This window comes from Nestor notabilis, unplaced genomic scaffold, assembly GCF_000696875.1.
Source record: "Nestor notabilis isolate BGI_N333 unplaced genomic scaffold, ASM69687v1 scaffold17747, whole genome shotgun sequence".
In the NCBI taxonomy this organism is placed as follows: domain Eukaryota; kingdom Metazoa; phylum Chordata; class Aves; order Psittaciformes; family Psittacidae; genus Nestor; species Nestor notabilis.
Window position 1 is genome coordinate 127857 of NW_009937213.1, and position 19251 is coordinate 147107.

At 41.6% G+C, this 19251-nt stretch overlaps 1 protein-coding gene across 1 annotated transcript in view; it reads right to left on the reverse strand.

Moving 5' to 3' along the window:
- The window catches only part of PKHD1 (polycystic kidney and hepatic disease 1 (autosomal recessive)), a gene marked incomplete at its 3' end in the record, with an annotated part of 176819 nt that overhangs the window by 119367 nt on the left and 38201 nt on the right, over positions 1 to 19251 (reverse strand). Inside the window, exons 29-34 of the mRNA XM_010018724.1 lie at positions 18646 to 18841; positions 17220 to 17287; positions 12963 to 14576; positions 12657 to 12800; positions 4714 to 4927; positions 64 to 214 (exon numbers count right to left, since the gene is read on the reverse strand). Of these exons, the coding sequence (XP_010017026.1) occupies positions 64 to 214; positions 4714 to 4927; positions 12657 to 12800; positions 12963 to 14576; positions 17220 to 17287; positions 18646 to 18841 (2387 nt within the window). The remainder of the gene's footprint in view (positions 1 to 63; positions 215 to 4713; positions 4928 to 12656; positions 12801 to 12962; positions 14577 to 17219; positions 17288 to 18645; positions 18842 to 19251) is intronic.

The window sequence follows — 19251 nt, forward strand, 5'->3', positions numbered from 1 at the left end:
CACAATATTACAAATTTAATTTTAAGCTGTTTGAATCAGTCTGTAAAAAAGATTTGATTATACCTGAGTGTTCTGGCCCCAGTTTTTCCATATCTCAGTAATCTTGGCAGTAATTGGCTGATTAGCTCCCTCACACTCCATCTCTGCCTCAGTTTCCATGGTAATGTTACAGGAGCTATTATAGATGAGAACTTCATCTCTTTCCACTTTAGGGCTGAAACGAGAAGGGAGGTTAAATGGGGTGTCATCAATCTTAATGAAATGCAATTATTTTTACTCTTATTAATCATTGCAAGCCATTAGCTTGTGGCAACTCCTGGCCACCATTTGTCAAACTTTGCAAATTTCTGTAATTTTGTTTCCATTCTTTTATTGTTTATTTGTTTTTCCCCCCCTTTATCTGCACACACTCAGGATGAAAATACATGCAGTAAATATCTCTCAGTGATGCCTTTCTGCTTCCCCAAACTATTACAAATAGTAGGAAATGCCATTCTAGGACCAAGGCAGGAAGATAAGTGCAGACAACAGCTAGGGAATCAGCAGTGTTAGGATCAAAGATGGACTCCTACATGGAGTAAGGTTTGTTCGTGTCTCCCCCCTCCCCATCTTACTCACACTTAGCAATAGGGAATGAATAACTTGCAACTCCCCTAGGGCAAGTGGAGAAATTGGAAAAACCACACAACTGGCTAACTGGTCCCTAATTCCAACTGCGAAAAAATGAGCTCATTTAGGGGTTCCAATTCCTGCTACCCAGCTGATTGCAATGATGCTTTGTTGCTAGCATTGGAACATTAACTTAGTAAATTAATTAAACTTACTTAACAGCCCAGACTAAGCAGATTCGATATATGTGCCAGTTATACCAGCAGACATTTGCTCTAAAGCCTCCCCTTGCACTGGGGGAAGAAGTGATGAAAAGGTGGTGGGGAAGAAACATTTCTTTTTTGCTTGGTCTTGCTGCTGAAAGCTACTGACTTTGGTAACATTTCATTACAGGGAGCTATAGGATCTAACATCCCTCAAAATGAGGGGAAAATTTCCAAATTTACTTCTATATGCTTAGGATCAGGATTGGATAACCCACTGTCACTTCTCATTCCCTCCCTAGACATTGCTCCTTCTTCCTCCTCTCCCCATCCCACCAGCAGATAAACACCAGCAGTTTGTGGTAAGGAGAGCAGAAAGGAGATGAGTTATAGCAACACCGACAGAGCTCAGAAATTATACCACTTTTCTGAATTGCTGAGAAAGGACAGAGTTCATATGATTTACTCAAGAAAACAGAGAATCAGAAAGGTAGGACTAGGATTTTCAGAAGTATTCAGGTTCCAGAAAGGCCCATTTAATGGAATTTTCTGAAGTGCCAAATTTAGGAGCCTAAGTTCTACCAAAATTCTTTGCAACAATAGGAAAGGCAATACTCAGACCTTTGTTAGTAGGGTGAAGAACAGGATGTTTTGATGAACCTGAAGTATGCAAACCATGCTGGATGTTGCAGCTCACTGTACAAATAAAGAGCTGCTCTGACAGTGCAGTTAGGGGGTATTTGTTTTGTTGCCCTTTTTCAGTGCTTAAGTATTAAAGAAAGCAGCCACATTAGGAACTACAAAAACAACAACAGAAAAAACCTTCTGCAAGTAGCTGAACCTTTTTAACAATGAATTTTTATTTCTATATTTAAATGAACTTTTCCCTCTGCTGTATCAATAATCAAAAGCCAGCCATAGGCAACTACACTTGCTTTTGACAGCAACACTTTGAGAATTGCTCTTGTCCTGTACAATAATTCAATGAACTGGGCTATCTTTCAAGACTGCATAGCACTTCTTTTTAATGCTGCAAGATAAAGCTGCATCTTTTAAATAAGCATTTGTTTTAAGGGTGAAAGGGGGTTGTTGTTGTTGGCTAGAGGCAGGGCATGGGCCCAATTTACCAGGCACTGAAGTCAATACAAGGACTTTTGAGTGGCTGTTCACATCTTTTTACAAAAGTTAACAAGCTTTGCTTGTAGGCAAAGAGCCAATTCCTCCCCGTCCTCTCGTAACTGCATTCCAAAACCTTGATGCTGGAAACTGTTAACAAATTGCAGTGGTTAAAGGAAATGCAGGAAAAGAAGGGGTGACTTATTAAAAGGGAATTTATGGATGTATTTGGTACCAGTGTTGTCAATGGCAAGACTTGCACCTCTTCCAAGGAACACGCATTGGGCATTATGTGTTCATAAAGTACAGATTAGATCAGCAGCAGCTTTACTCAAACCACTGTAAAACTAGCAAGTGAGATTTCATGTGCAGTTAGGCCAGGAGTGATTTCAGCAATTTTAAAGCATCCTGGAAGGAATGCCTTAGCTTTTGAACATTTATACAGAACTCAAATGCATACACTTTTTGCTATTGTTATTATTATTAATTACAGCAATCAATGTGTATTATTTCAGGAATTCCCAAAATCATTCTTTTCTAGTCTTAACATTTTAATTTTCTAACACTTCACTACAAATTCCATTAATATTTTGAAATTAAACCTTTTTCTGAACTGATGTTTGAAAAAAAATGTTTTCAAAAGTTCTGAAATAGCTTAATTTACATTACTTTAAACTCTTTCTTCCTCCTTTTCTCCCCAGATTTTTCAGATCAGAAAACTCACTTGAAACCAAACAGTCACATTTTCCCCAGCTCCCTTTCAACAGGAACCAGTTTAGAAATAAATTCACCAAAAAAAACCGCCATCAGTACTCTGGAAAATTTCTCATCAGCCCAAGTTTTAATTTCTAACCAGTAGACAAATATGAGAACAAACGGGGGAAAAGTTAATGACAACATGAGGGTTGAAAAAATTAGAAGAATAGGAAAATAGTAAGTAAGATAAGTTGATTGATTTGATTCAGAAATATCTCCATGGTAGGATTCCCTGCAGGAATGACAAACTTGTCTCTGGGACATTCACAAATAAATTGAGCAAAAGCACAGTGAAAGACAATATGGAAGCAGTCAGCAAATGGACTGCACGACTTTTCCCTCCACAGTAGCAACCCAAACCTCAAAAAGGAGCAAGAAGAAAAATAACCATAGGAATAGACTCATTGCAGGTGCATTTTTTAATTAAGAAAGAGCTGAGGACAATTTTAACACCCAGAGATCAGGAAGCAAAAGAACAAGGAGTGAGATACTGGGCTGCCCTGTTGATCTCAGTTTTGTAGGTTACTTGTTTTGCAATTACACTAAGGTGAGCAAAAGCAAAGTTCAGCTACACAAGGCAAGGCTTTTGGAGTTTCTCGTTTTGAAACAAGTTATTCTGGGAGCAATAGAACTAATTAATTTAATTTCAGGATTTTTCTTGCCCCTCTCAAAGTCTGCCTACTCTTGTCTTCCCCAACAAAACTGACCTCCTCATCCCCTAGGACATTACCAACACACAATGTGACTTTGGACAAATCAGTGGGCCAGCTGCTCATATATGCTGTCTAGCCTACAGTTTGCTGGCAAACAACAGATATGGGCAGAATTCTGCCTTCCTCTCCCCCAACAGGAAAATAATTTCTTTCTGCTTAACACAGAATTTCTCAAAACTAACAAGAATCTGATAATTCTTAAGAAGTCCGTCCATTATGGAACCTAGGTCAAATTAAAAAAGCTTGTGGGGAGGATATGACAGGCTGAAACGTAGCTGCTGTAACTGCATAAGTACATTTTTTTTAAACTTCTATTTTTATTTTTCTTTTAAAAACCCAATAAGTTTAAAAAAAGTGCAACTCATGTTTCTGTCCTGGTTCAGTATACGTCAGTTGGTTTTCTTGCCTCAACACAGGGTATCCAGAACTCCTGGTTACTCACACCACCAACTGTGACATAAAGACCAGCTAAGGATGAGGACCAGATCTCTGCAACTTGATTGAAATACCTGAAATGCAGCATCCTGCACCAGCCAGAAATGGGTTTACCATGTACAGCAAATCATGGGCAATGCATTACAGTGATATCTAACTCTCTGTTTGTTTAGTATCTTTTAGAAGTTTTGCTCATCTATTTATTCCTTAATTCAGGCCTCCCTCTTGCTCTTACAAGTAAATGCTCTGCAGGTGTATATCCTCACAACTCTATTAAAAGCAACAGTACCAATTTATACTTCTGGGCAACTTGGCCTTGAATTTGTGAAGCCTGAGCCTTGAATAAGTGCCTGATCACCATTGCTGAGTAAATATTTCACAGCCTGCTGAATTTTCTCTGTGACTTTTTGCTCATGAAAGTGCTTGGAGAGAGGAAGGGGGGATGTAGGAAAGGAGGAAAAAAAAACCCATCAAGCCAACAAAAACTTCTGCTTTTCATAATGCCTAATCTTTTTCCCCATTGGCATCCACCAGATGTTGCTTTGGATCAGAAGATAAATATTAAAACCTAAGAAGGAACAAAGCAGGCTGTTTACAAGATGGATTTTCTGATGTCTCTCAAACACTTTAAAAAGATGGAATGGAAGGAGGGGGGGACCAGAGATGCTTTGATAGACACAAAGAATTAATTACACAACCCAGCGGAGCTCTCTAGTGGTCTCAAGGCTAAATTGCTCTATTGACATCAACCTAAGAATCAGAAATCTGCTCGTTCAGTCCATCATTTGGCAGAGGCCAATTCTGCAGAAGGTGGAATGCCATTGTGGGAATGTTACTCATGGGTGGGCTCACTCAGCTGCTGGACGGACACAAGCACTAACCTGAAAAAGAGTCCAGCAAAATGCCTCTGGGGTGGGTTGACATCCTTCTGGTGCCACTGAGGTGGGTTATCCTCACAGACATACAGGTAAGACACAGAACCTCTCTGGTGATAGGAACCCACCGTGACTTGGACATCACATTCAATGAAGGTGGCTCTGTCTTCTCGGCAGTCGACAGACGAGTGTGTCAGGCCACAGAGAATGGCCAAAGAAGCTGCAGACAGGAGAAAAAAAAATAACCCAAAGTAGCTTACACACCACTGATATTAAGCGTATTTTAGCACTGACAGTTGTCATTGTAGATCGCTGATGTGCATGTTCCAACCTCTATTCTGGCGCAGCCTTTTTGAGGATGAGTTGGTCTTCACTCCACTCCTTCAGCCTTTTGCTTTGTCTGAACAAGCATATAACCTCCCTCATGCACTGAGCATCTGGATAGTCTTTGGGATCAAACTGTTCTGTCCAGGAGGAGGTGACATTAGTGATTAAGCATAAGCATGGACATTTCTTCTGGGGAACATAGACTATGGTTTATAGATCTGGCATAAAGCACACATGTTTTACAAGGGAGATGTGACAACTGAACGTCTATGAACTTAACGTCTATGACAATTTTGAAATAAAGGAACAGGTTTTGTGAAAGCATTGCCACATCTTGGAGGGCTTCTGGAGAAGTTGTATGAAGTGGGATCTCCCACCTTCCTTTGTACCTGAGTGTGACTAGAGATTTAGTTCAAATTTGACTCCATGAATATGGTAGAAAGTGCAATGGGAGCAGCTGCTTTGCTTTACGCTGTATTTAAGGAACAAGTGGTGTGATGAGAAGTTAGGTTTTCTTATTCTAAACCCAGACAAAAATTAAATAAATAAATAAATAAATAAAGATGTGAACTGTCACTGACGTTCAGCTCAGTTGAAATGTTTGGTTTTAATAATTTAAGAGGGGAATCCTTTAAGCATTAAACCATGCCAGAGATCAAAACTGCTTCTCTCAAAACCCTGAACACGTAAAGACTTTTAGAGAATTTTCATTAATCCTGAACTAATAAAATAGTTGTAATGAACTCCTGGAAAGCTCTGTGGACAGTATTACAGTTTGCACTGTAGTATCCAACAGTGTCCCTCATGTATCATAAATCAAATCTACAGGAATTTATCAAGATTTTTTCTTAGTTTTTTTGGTTCTAGTTTTAAAAAAGGTATCTTGTTTGCTGGAAAAGTGTCATTGTCAATGAATGTCTTAGTTCCTAAGCAATGAAACTAAGAGAATGGTTTTTGAAATGGTAAAAATATGAAAATGCTGTATTTCCTATGTTAAAAAATGTAGCACTTTTTGCTAAAAGTTATTATTTCATACAGGGTATGAAAAGTTTGTAACTTTAATGTTTAAGGTGTTTTTTTTAAATATTAAAACCCAGCATTTCATCTGCTCTGAACTTCAGAGAGAAAGTTCACAATTTTTCTGTATTTTTCTTCTCTGGATTTAGAATAAAGTTACCACATCTTCACAAATTTTGCAGTACGCTTAATCCCTTTCCTTCCCCAAATCCAGTGACAATCCTACTGCTCAGTGTCCATTCAAACACAGGCAAACACAATCCCTGCCTCAAAGACAGACATGAAAGACACAAGTAATAGAGAAGCCTAAAGGAATGATGGCACCATGCCTATATTTTGCTTTTATTGTCCAGAAATTATGTCTTAGCCATTTCAGGTATTCTACATTTCCCACAGAAGCCTTGTGGGAGGCCAGGCTGCCATTCCAAGGGCATTTTAAGTGGCATTAGATATCTGTGTTTTGGCAAATGCATACCATTAAAGAGGACTAAATACTACAGAGAACCTGCTTTCACAACTGCAGTAGAACCAGTTCATTACAGATTCTCCAAAAGAGATGGCATGTATGGGGTTGGGTGTTTTTTTTCAGCCAGTGAAAGGCTGACAACTTCTCAAAACTAGTAAAGATGAAGGACATCCAAGCAGCCCTTTCCTTCTTCACAAACCCACAACTTCCCTGTGGACATAAGAATTTGTTCCCCTTTTGTAACAGCTCCTTCTGCTTTACAATTCTATTCTACCAGTGACTTGAAAGGCTGCGATAAGCTCAGATGGGGTAATGGAGAATGAGAAGCTAGCTGCCTTAGATGAATAACCACTTAGAGCAATACTAACACACATATAAAAGGAATTAGAATATTTTAAACTGGAAGGGATCTACCACGTTCATCTAGTCCAACCACTTCAGGGTTGACCAAAAGTTAAACCATATTTTTAAGGGCATTGTCCAAATGTCTCTAACACTGACAGGCTTAGGGCATTGACCACCTCTCTAGGAAGCCTGTTTCAGTGTTTGACCACCCTCTGAAGGTGGGTGGTCAAAGGAAGATTAAATTCACATTCCATAGTTTAAGAAAAAACAGTAGGTTGCTAAGCTGATCCAAAGAGGCTTTGGTTTTCTTCGTGGTCTTGAAAAGAACATGGCTTGGTTTTCCCAGCTAGAGAAACAGCTGAGACCTTTTAAGATGTATGTTAGAAATTACCTCCAGAATCTCAAGACACAAATATTTTCCTTGATACCTTGCTACTGTCAAAGAACTTGCCTGGCTAATGTAGGTCACCAGAAATTATTTCCAGCACAGCTTTTAAAGAACAGCAGAAGAATAGCCTGTCTCTTTGGATACTCCCAGAATGTTACATGGAAATCAGGCATTTCTAATGTAGGCGAATGGCCTCATCTCGATGTTATCATGCCTGTAGGAACACGAGGCCTTGCATCCTGCCAACTGCTGAAATAATTTCTAACTCAAACCAGCCAAACAAAGGTATTAATTTAAAAAATCTAAGCTAAAGAATATGGTTATAAAGGGTTGTAAAGAGATAGATAGAAGTAAAATCCAAGAAAACCCCACTTAATCTTTACACCTATATGCTTATATACACCTGGATGATTTTCAGAATCAAACCTAGGACTGGTTTTGCCCTCTCAGAGGGGAGGAGTCTCATCTCCACACTCTACAGCTCCTGTCCATCTGACTGAGATACCAGTTTTCAAGGAGACGTCCAGTTCTCACCCCTTCTTTAGGGATCCCTAAGGTCTTCCTATTCTCTGTTCCCAGAGGATTTAATATTTTTCTCAAGTAGGGGGAAGTCTTGGCCTTTCATCCCACCTCCTTTCACCATTAAGTGCAAGTATCTCTTGGTATTGTTGGTAACATTATCTTCTGCCACAATAGTAACAAAAAATATCAACTAAAGATTGCGACGTGCTTAGTATGTTCTAAAAGGATATTCTATCTGTTCTGGGACACAATTCTTCTTCCTGCTTAATTGGTTAGTGTTCAAGCCCCAGAATAAAGCTTCTTTATGTTTTATATTCCCTATAAAGATAAAACCTGCTAATCAAGTGTAATACAATCCCATCAGTGAGATGAATGCATTCATCCCGTTACGGCTTCTCTTTTGAGATCAGACACAACGGCAGCCAATTCTCTGCATGTTGGCAGTGGATTAGGGACCGACTGCCCCCAACCGTGTCTTTGAGGGATACTCTGGCTTAAACCAGGATCCCGGGCTGCTCAGCACAAGGCTTTTTTTCTGGGTCGCTGTTTAATAGCAACTGCTGGACATGTGATGAGTCTAAAACCTACAGGAGTTCCAAGGGCAGCTGCAGACTGATTGAACAACTGCCCAAGGAGTCCTGGTGCCAAACCACACATTCCCAGTCATCCACCGCTCACAAAACAAATGGGAGAGCATAAAATCAACATGTGCTTAGCAGAGAAGAAAAAGATTAAAAAAAAAAATGGGGGAGGGAGAGAGGAAAAAGGAGACCTGGTCATCAAGTCCAACCTCTGCCTAAGAAGAATTGCTCCCTAGGAGACATTCATTTTACAAAGCCAAGTTTCAGAAGTCCTAAGAGATGACTTTGCAAGCATCTATTCCAGCTCCTGATAGATTCCACTGTCAGAACATTCCTGCCATGCAATCAATATGCTTTTTCTTTTTTTTTTCTCTCTTTCTTAATTTTATTTCTGGATTTAAAATACAGAAGGAACCATTTGAATCCTTCAGTTTCATCTCCATAACAAACATCACAGTCCCTGGCTTCTATTGAGGTATTAATTGCAACATCCTCTTTATATCTTCTGCAGTTACTCATACAAATCACTCTATTTACCTAACTATAGCCCCTCTTGGTCCTAGCTCAGTGCATCTTCTTGGCATATGCACTGCTACAGCCAAAATTCATTCCTCCCTTTCTTCCTGCCCCGTACAAAAAGCTCCACCAAGCTACATCTCTCTTCCTTTTAAACTTCAGCAAGCCTATTTCATTTCTAGCTTTTAATCTAAATCCTCTTCCCTGAACATCCACTTTCACCAATATAATCTGGCTAATAGTAGGTCCAGTACAGGTCTCGCTAACAAAGATCCCAATAGCTGTAACATCAAAGCCCAAAACCCAGACATGTTACTCCAAGTACTTTAGTGCAACTAGGCAAACCAGACTCAGCTTTTTCCCTGATGGATCTTCACATCAAGTTCACCCCCTTTTAAAGGTGCTTTATTTACCCTCGCCCCAATGTCAAACAGATAATCTCAGGTACTGACTTACCGTAAAATTTACATATGGTACCTACCCTAATATTACCTAATAGGAATATGCAATTATTTTCTCACCTGCCTTAAGCTTCCTGCCAGTCTCCCCATCTTTCACAGGAGCACAGTTCATTCCAACAGACATTAACCATGTGTTCTGTAAATTTCACCTGAGCTGAACAGACCCCACAGCTGTATTTGCATTCATGAACAACACTGCGACATGAGTAACAAAGCAAGAACAAGGGAACAGGAGGCAATCCTGATTTCAGGATCAAGCCAGTTATCTCTTTAATAGACCTTTAAAGACTTGTCAGTGGGTTTGGGATTTTTTTTTTTGTTTAGTTTTGTTTTTCCTTGCCAGAAGTGGAGTTTTGATAATTTCATTGAATTTTGTTAATTTTCTTCAGCTTTAACAGTGAAACTCAAATTTACCTCTGTTCTGATTTGATTTTCTTACAGCTTACAGAAGACAAGTTTTCATTAAAGAGTCTAGGCTTGCACTCCTATTCCTTGTGCTCTAGATTGAGCATGTTTCAGTACTCAGTGTGCCCAGCTCTTGTCTATGATCAAACCAAAACTTGGCTGCAATACCTGTTCCTGAGGAAGACCCTGTGGGCCAGGCTTATGGATGAATCCTACTGAGACCAACAGTTCATGGTGTCTTAGAAAACTGCCTTTTAAAAGGGAAAGAAGTCACATTTCCCACCTGCAGAGCCTTGTCCTACTGATTTAATCACATGAGTAAGTTAGATGGACCATCTGGGGATTCCCACATGAACATCTCTAATCTTAAGCAGGCCAGACACATGACCTAGCACTGAAATGAAACCCCAGGGCAGCGAGCTGCCACCTGACATCATGCACTGCTGGAGGGGAGGTGTTTCTGCTTCACCAGCGTACTGTGACAGAAGAAACACAGCTTAAACTCTTCACTTCTCATCACCTGGTCCATGAGCAGCACTGGGAAACGTCAGACAAGCATCCGATCTGGGCACACCAGCCTCTGCACCAAAGTGGCCCTGGGGCATAACAGACCCTTCCCTTCTCCCGTGTCCTTCACAGATCGTGGTCCTGCATCCCCAAACTCTTCACCACCTCTCCCTTGTGGATGAGGCTGTGAAAGGAAGGTCTGAGCACTGAATGTGTGACTCCCATGTGGCAAACTTCACCAGGCAAGCAGCAGCATGTAGACCACAAGGTAAGACTGGACTAACTGCACTTAATCAGTCCACTCATGCCCCAAAAGGTGTGGGGTGTAATCCCTTAAATATTAGGAGGAACACTGTCTGAAAAGCATCTTGGTCTATATACAGATTCACCAGCGCCACATGTAGATGTGCACAGGCTGAATACAACTGTCTCAGGGAATACAAATAGCCTGGTAGGCACTCACAGATTTAAGCAGCCTGCAAAGGAATTTTTTACTGCAAGAAAAATAGCATTTTCTTGTAAAAACTTCATTGACAAAAAAAAGCCAAACTATTTTTACAACTCGACTGACGAGATTTTCAAGGCTGTACTCTGCAAAAACCACAGCATGTGAGACACAGGTTGTCTTGTAACTGGCCTCAAAGCCATAGCGGCTGTGTCGCCGTGGTTCATGATCCTTTGCATCGGCTCTCCAGAAACGCAGGCAGCAAGCGGGCAGCAATCAGCATTCACTTGCTGACATCTAGTGTCAATAATAAGCATTGTGGTCCTGCCTCTGAAGTGGTTTTCCCCAGGCTCCCTCTGCCGCCTACTACACAGTGAATTTTGAACACAGTTATTAATGTTTCACAGTTTCAATCAAATTGATTACATTTTATTCTGCTATACTTCCCACGATAACCAAGCTTCCCCTTTTTGTGCTCCTGGTTTCTTTCAGCACTCCAGCACCGTGTGTGTTGCCTTGTTTAAAAAACAATTATATAGCTTTGTGGACTGTGCCTGGATCTTGTTTAAAACAAAGAAAATTGAGCCTTTACAACCTCTTGGTGTCTCCTTTTGAGTGCTTGTGATTGGATTTAAAAGCCCCCTCCATTTTTTTTTTTGTTATTCCTTCTGGATGAGGAAAGGGACCTTTAAATATGACAAGAGCAAATTTGGAGTTTTGGTGTAACTGAGACTGAAAAGGACCCCTGAATGCCTCTTGTCCCAACCCCTGCTCAGAATTTCACCTTGGCCTGCTTTCTCAGTAACTATCTAGTCAACTTCTATTTGGAGGACGGAGATTCCACACACCTTTGAGCAAAACCCTGGCAATTTACCATCACTGTCACCTCTCTTCCAGGTCGACAAAGAATAAGAGGCCATGGATGTTTGGTCACCTGGATGATGGAAATCTTGACAGCCACAGAACAGCAAATATTTTTACAGATATCAGGATGTTCTCCTAGCATCAGAGCTAGGAAAGGACTGAAGTTTCATGCTACCAAGTGCTGGAATGTTGCAGCACCAAGGTAGGTACTTCTGTGCTTAGGGTTTGGAGACATGCATATGTCTCAGGCTAAGATTTAAAAGTCTTAAATGCTGCTTTTTGCAGATCTTAGGAGCCTAATTCTGTGCTGCCAATAGGAGAGGGAGGAAATACAACTTGTTCCAGGAAATTCCGGCTTCAGAGAGTTTCCTCCAAAATTGAGGCAGGGTTATCTCTCTCTTTGAGAGAGCTGGAGATCATTACATCATTCCCTGCTGCCTTTCTCCATTTAAGGAGAATGCTCTAGTGTGGGATGATCCCATCTTCCTCTCAAAGAATTCAAATCCTCATTCCAGCTTCCCAAAGGTATACATTTGGCCATAGTACATAATTTCTTCCCCTTGCCGTTAACTCACCCTTTTCATCCCACCTCATTATCACACTGAAGCTGTCCCACTATGGGACCAAAACTCAAAATTTATGGAACCACAGAAGAAAAGGTATTTAACGGAGCTCAGCTCACTAAGATGGGTATGATGGCCAAGAGGTTCTTGCGTACACAAGCCTGCAGCAATCATTCACATTTTACGTGAGACTGTTTTCCTAAGAAATAGCTGCCACAAGGAACTGCTGACATTGTTCACATCTCATATACAACCACAAAGCATGTGTGGCCACAGGCGCATGGTGGATCTAGTCCAAAGCCCATGGATATTGACAAAAAACCTCCCCCTGACAGCAGTTGCCTTTGGACTGAGCTCAAAAACCAGAAGTCAATGTTATGTTGGTTCTTCTCCTTTCTCCAGGGCTGTTGTTGCTTTCTATTCCAATTAGATGAGATGCACTGGGACACACACACACACACACACACACACCCCCTTTAGGTCAAAATAGGTGCTTTAAGTAATATTTTGAACAAAATGGCAGGGTTTGTGTCTTAGCTGACCATGTAAGCGTGGGGTAAGGCAGGTCAGGTCAGTCATCGTTGCATTGCCCAACAATCCACAGTTGATGCCACAGACTGTGACCAAAGTCTTCCCTGGGGAAAACCCAGTTCCACGCAGGTAAATTGCTCCTCCATTCAAACCACCTTGGAAAAAGAAAATGGGAATTAAGACACAAGCTGACAGCCAGCTTCAACAAAGGTATACTTTTTAACTCATAATTTTTGTTTTCATGCAAAAACCCCCACTCACCACAGTCCTTCACACTGCATCCCACAGAGAAGCTGCAACAGGTCTTCATGACTTACCCCAGTTGTGATGCACAGCTGTCACCATCAGCTGAGAGGTGAATGTCAGGTTGGAGGAAGCCCAACCTCTGGGGACATCCAGGCCCAGCACATGATAATCACCAACAGGGAGCAGAGGAACTGAGCACTGCAAAGCAGAGCGAGTGATGGTAACACCGCTACAAGCAAAATCTCCAATGAATACATAGATGGTGTCCATCTCTGTGACCCGTGATACTCTCATCGTTAAAAGGAGACCAGTTGCAACAAGTGAAAGGAAAGCTGGAGTAAAATCCTCATTGTAACTTATTCTTCCAAGGTAATAGGAGATGCCATCTACTTTTAGAGTCAAAGCCTTATTCCCATTACCTGGAGGCACCGTACACTCGATAGCTGCACAGGTGACACTGAGAATGAGGCAAGGGTGATGATCAATGAGAACAGAAGTCATTCTCTTTCCTTTCAGTGCCAAGCCTGATAAGGTGAGCAGGCCTCCACCGTTGGTACTGAAGTTTTGAGGGTAAAACCGGTGTACCTGAGGCAGGAGGGTGAGAACATGGGTTGCCTTTCTGAAGCAAGCTTGCCCACTCTTCCTGTTGAATATGGAAATGTTGTGCTCCCCCGGGGAAATGCAGTCCATCTGGCACTTGATGCTGGTCTCATTCCAGAAAGTTACCTCACAGACAGTCTGGTTATTCACATGTACCATGGGCCTATCATTGGGCCATGCCAACCTCTGTCCTTTGATCATCACATATGTGAATGTCCCGTTGGTTTCCCAGATTACTGAATTTACAAGAGGGGTCCACTGCTCATGAAGGTGGAGTGTGCAGTCTCCAAGGCAGACACTGCTGATGCCATTGATGATTGCTGTGACATTAAGAGCCCAGGATGCCCCAGACAGCCACTGATAGTGGAAAGGATGGGCCCCTGGAAGGACAATACAAGTAATGGTATTATCGTCAGACTTCTGGACCTCACAGGAATAATTACTCTTCAGGCTGACCTGTACCAGATTCCTCCTGGATTTTAAAGCAATACCAGATATAGAGAGTAACATCCCACCACAGATTGATCCTTGTGATGGGAATATGGAGGTTATCCTTGGAATTATTTTAAGGGCCTGCAGCCTTGCTGTCACATGAGCATATCCCATCTGCCTCTGCATAACCTGGATAGGGAAAATCCCAGGTTCCAGGCTGTTCCATGGCAAAGAGCACTGATAAAACATTGCAGTCTCATTACCATGTTGAAACTCGAGTTCACATTCACTATGTCCAAGCTTAGCCACAGATCCAGTGATGTTTATCCCCTGGATGCTCAACAGCAGACTGCTCTCTGTGATTTCCATTTTAACAACAGTAACCAGAGGAGTCAAAGCTCTTCGGTAACTGAAGGTGGTGGTCCGTTTTGCAAGGAGAGCATGTTGAATTGACCTACTATTGATGGCTACGTTTACTCTGACAAAGATTTCTTGTGAATCTTCGTTAGACAAATTAGCAGCTGGAGGAGTCAGGCACCAAATGGTATCTTCTGTCAAGTGAGTAACCTTACAAATTTGCTTGTTCATTGAAACAGAAACTAGGGCAGGATTTTGGCTAAAGCCCACCCCAGAGATTGTGAGCAGTGTTCCACCTAGAAGTAAAACAAAATAAGGAAGAATTTTAATATAGGAAAGGAAATAATTAATGTGAACAATCATAAACCATGATAAAGATGATAAGCACAAAAGACAGTCTTAGCCAGGCTGAATGGAAGAAGAAATTAAGTCTGGTTTTTTGGAGCAAGACAGCTAGAGATAACAGCAGTCATGTATCAGGAGAATCCTATGTGGACAGGAGGGTATGGTATCAGATAGCCAGGGACCTTCATACAGTAAACGACATTAGAAAGTCACCACACAACTGGAGGAAGCTGCTGTGAGAAGATCACATGAGAGTAAAAAGATTGAACTCTTCAGGGAATGGGATGGTCTGCACAGGCAGGTGAGGGGGTGGCAGACATGGTCTGGTCCTGCTGCATACATGGAAGCAGGATGCAGTATGACTACTTTCAAACAAAAAGTCAGACCCACAGACCTTCCTTCAATCTTCAGTTCAGCCTGGCTGCTCAGGCACAGTACCAGATTTGTCATGCACTGATGGTCACTTGCCCTTGAGGAGTTCACTGACCAGAAAAGCTGATGCATCGATGAACACATCCAGCTTCAAACCCTCCCTTAGTTGTATGCTCCCAGTCTGCACCATTTAAGATGGGTAGAACAAGAAAAGGAAGAGAAAAGCAGTTCCCCCTCCAGTGTCAAAGGCGACTCTGACCAGGGTTTCCCATGCACGAGCTGGAGGAACACAGGCTATCTGTTTTCCCCTGTGGTTATCTGTGTGTTTTTATTACCTGGGCATCTACTTAAGGCCACAGAAGATGACAGCAAAAGGGTAGTGCAAACTGATAGGGTAATCCATAAGGAAAAGCAATTCAGACAGAGGCAGGCACAAAGGTATGGCCTCCAAATGAGGCTATTCTTGTGTCTAGTGTTGGAAGCTGGAAGATTGTTGTGAAGTATCATCAAACACTGCTCCACTCATATAATCTTCCTAAGTCATCCTGTATTTGGGTCACTCTTGGGAGAGAGGCCCTATTTGGTCTGATCCAGTACAGCTGTTTTACAACATGGCATTGGAATCCCTCTCCATACTGGCAGGAGAAGGAGCCTTGGGAGCCTCTGCTACCACCCTTGCCACTGAGAGTAGGTGCTAATTATCTGGAATAAGCATGAAACTCAATATCTGAATTTACATAACATTACAACACAGCAGTATCTGCGTTGCTTCCCAGGGTGCTGAGAATAAAGGCAGCAGTAAAGAAGCAGTGGTCTGGATTTTAGGAAGCAATAATAATAAAAATATAAATCCTCCAGCATTCCCAGCCTAATCCCATACTTCCAATCCCAGAGACCAGTTGAAACCTCTGTCCATTTGTCTTCCTTTAGTCTGCAGTACTGGTACTCCCAGTGCCCTGACTTGCTTCAATCTCTTTATCCATTAAGACCATGCCCTTCCTTTTCCCATGATCTGCCTGAAAATCAGTTGGTTTATAATGGGGTTCCTTTTGAGTGAGCGCCAACCCTTGATTTATACAGCCACACAAGTGTTAGAGATAACAAAAGACTAGAGATAAGGGAGGGGTGCAGGACTGGTGATATTTCCATTGATGAGATTCTATGTCAGCTTAAACCATTCACAAAACTACAGCTAAAATGTTAATTAGCTCTTATTTAAATTTCAATTTAACCTTAAACATGACAAGAAGGGTGCAATAGTTTTGGGTTTGGGTTTGGTTTTTTTGGATTTTTTTTTTAACATAGCTTAATCTTCAAAACTGATAGGCTTTGCTTTCCAAGCTCTATCCCCACACTCATCTTTCCAGGTTTGGGCACTTCACAAAGTATTGAAGCAATCGCATATCACAAAGCCTCTGAGTTTTTGTACCTTTAAGTATGTTGTGAGCCTCAGAGAGCAATGCATGGAGGACCTGAGGTTACATCACAAGAATTTCTCTGTCTCCTATAAAAGCATTTTTAAGGGCTCATGTAAAAATCACTACATTTTGAGGGAATTCAACTCTCCCCAACCCCCAGCAAAATGACAAAATAAATTAACTACCCCAAATCTGATTTTTTAGATTTAAAGTCAAACTTTTCTTTTTCATTCAGTGATATTTGGCTCTGAAACACAATTTATTTCCAGTGTTTAAAAGCTTGGAATGGGAGTAGTGAATACTTCTCTTTTGAATAACATTGAAAAATTAATTTTTTTTTCTTTTCAACTTGACAAAAAGGAGTATCTCCTTTAGGATCACTTGAAATTATTGTTTGCTTCAAACCACAATTGTACCCTGTTTGCCACCTAATTTTCCTATAGAAAGCTTTGAAAGATTGAGGTGTAATGACAAAAAAACAACACAGATGAGTCAGGTGTGGGCATGCTTTGTTTTCCCAATGGGAACATGCAAGGATACATGAGTAAACACTTGAGGAAATCAAATTCAAAGCACAGGGAGCCCTGAGCCAGCCAACCACATTGAGGGATGCTCACTACAATCCCACATTTCCAGACTGCTGCTGTCTGCCAGTTGATGTCTGCGTAATAAAGGGTCCCAGATTTAAAACACCCTCATTTAAGCTGATGTGAAATGGGATGCCCTTTTCATTCCTGCAGGAAAACTGTGCCCTTGATCCCTTTAACCTCCATAAGTGGCTGCAGATGTATCGACGCTGTTTACCCAGAAAGGAGCCACAACACGGCTCTATGCTGAAGATCTCTGACAGGTACTGGATTAACGGCTCAACCCTGTAAAACACAAGCAACAGAGAAAAGGGGTTTGGGAGTTTAAGGAGGTTTTTATATATTTTTCTCTCCTGCTGCAGTACTTTCCTTTCTTACAACTCCTTCTTTGGTTGGAAAGCCAAACACCCACCTGGCACACCCCCTTTATTCAATGCCACAGTGACAGAACCACACCACAACCTAAATTTGTCCGCATCATTTGAGACACACGTATTACGAACGCTGTCTTATCAATTGGCAACCTGTGGGTCCAATTTAGTCCATGAGGTGCAACTGAATTGCTCATCAGAGAAAGAAAGAATGAGAGAGTTTTTGCCAAACAGATCCCATCGTGGCTGTGCCCACAGATGGAAGACGCAAGTGCATGGAAGAGATCCAAGCTGCCTTCCCTCCTTACAACCTTCTATCAGAACTGAAGCCCACTCAGACAAAGATGTAGCTCCACTTCTGTCCCACCTACATCTATTTTTCCTCATCATCATCCTCCTTTCAAAAGGACACATTAGAGAAGCAGACCTTCCCAAGCCTGCAACCTATTCTGCCAGCTATCAGAGTTATCTCCTAGGATCACCTATCTCCTTCCACTCTCTGTCCCTGGAGTCAAAGCAATGCTGCTGTTAACAGACTCCAGTATTAAGATGGGAGGAATCCCTGTGTGTCATTCCACTGACCACAAGTTTTCTCCTTCTGAAGTTCATTAGAAGCAGCTTAAGGTGGTTTGTGAGCAATAAAAGCAGCTCCCTTCTCCCCAGTACCATTATTTCAGGATCATTCTTAGCAACTGCCATGGATGAGAGTTACATGGCTGAGAAGCAAAACTGTGTTGCTTGTGAATGTATTGTTGCATCCCACTTTCAGGTCAGTTTTCCCCCACATTTTAATGTATCTAGGCATGAAGTGTTGCCTTAAAAGATAGAAATAGCATCATTTAAAAATTCTCCAAACAAAGCATTTTCTTATTTTTCAAACTAGCTTTTGTTTTTTCTCATGAAGTGTTTCTTTTCTTCTGCTGTTTTCCTACAGCAGAATTTATCTGCATTTGACCTGAATCTGTGAATACCTTTGATTGCCTGAATATGCATTTTTCATCAAATCAACTGTTTTTTCTAAAATGTTTCTCTCCTGCCTCCTACTGATCCAAGGGGAGTTAATTGACTAGCATTAGCAGTTTGCTGACTTGGGTTCCACAGATCAATAAATGCCTTAATAATTATTCATAGTTTTATACCACACTGCAGATTTCACTGTTAAGTACAGAACTTGTGAAAACTCTTACCTTCCTTTTCAGATTAACCCTAAAATATCAAATAGAAGGGAGAATGAAATGAGTATCTTCATGTAAAGTACACATGTTCACATACCTGTGTGAAGCAACAGCAATGCCATTGATAGTAACAGAAACATTGTACCACCCTGCGGCCAGGGCTGGAAGCGTCACACTAACACCATGGTCTGTCTGTGCCTGGACCTGTGGCCATGAACTCCCAATTTGGACCTTGATATCTGAATCTTGGTAGCTGGCAAACTGGGATATTCCAATCTGAAGCTCCTGACCCCCTGCAGAGAGGAGAATGGATGAAACTAGTTCAGTGGTCCTGGCAACAGTTATTTTAGCACACAGAAGCACACAGTTTATTACACAAAGAAGGACATGGAGTCCCATCATGCCAGAACAGGTCCGGTCACATCCATCAGCCTGGAACAACAGACTGAAGACCATGGTGGTCCTGCATCCTACTCAACCCCTCCCTGTTAAGGTCACAAGCCACAAGTGAGACTTTAGCACAATGAACTTGGTTATGGTCATCTACGGACACCCTCAGGATAAGGCCCATGCCCCATTACCAGAAGTGTCTATCACATAAATATCTGCAGCTGATAAAAGCCAAATCCAGTCTTTCTAAAGCTCACAAACTGGAGCTGAGAAGTTCTGAGATTTTTCCTAAATCCCTGGTAAATGATCCAAA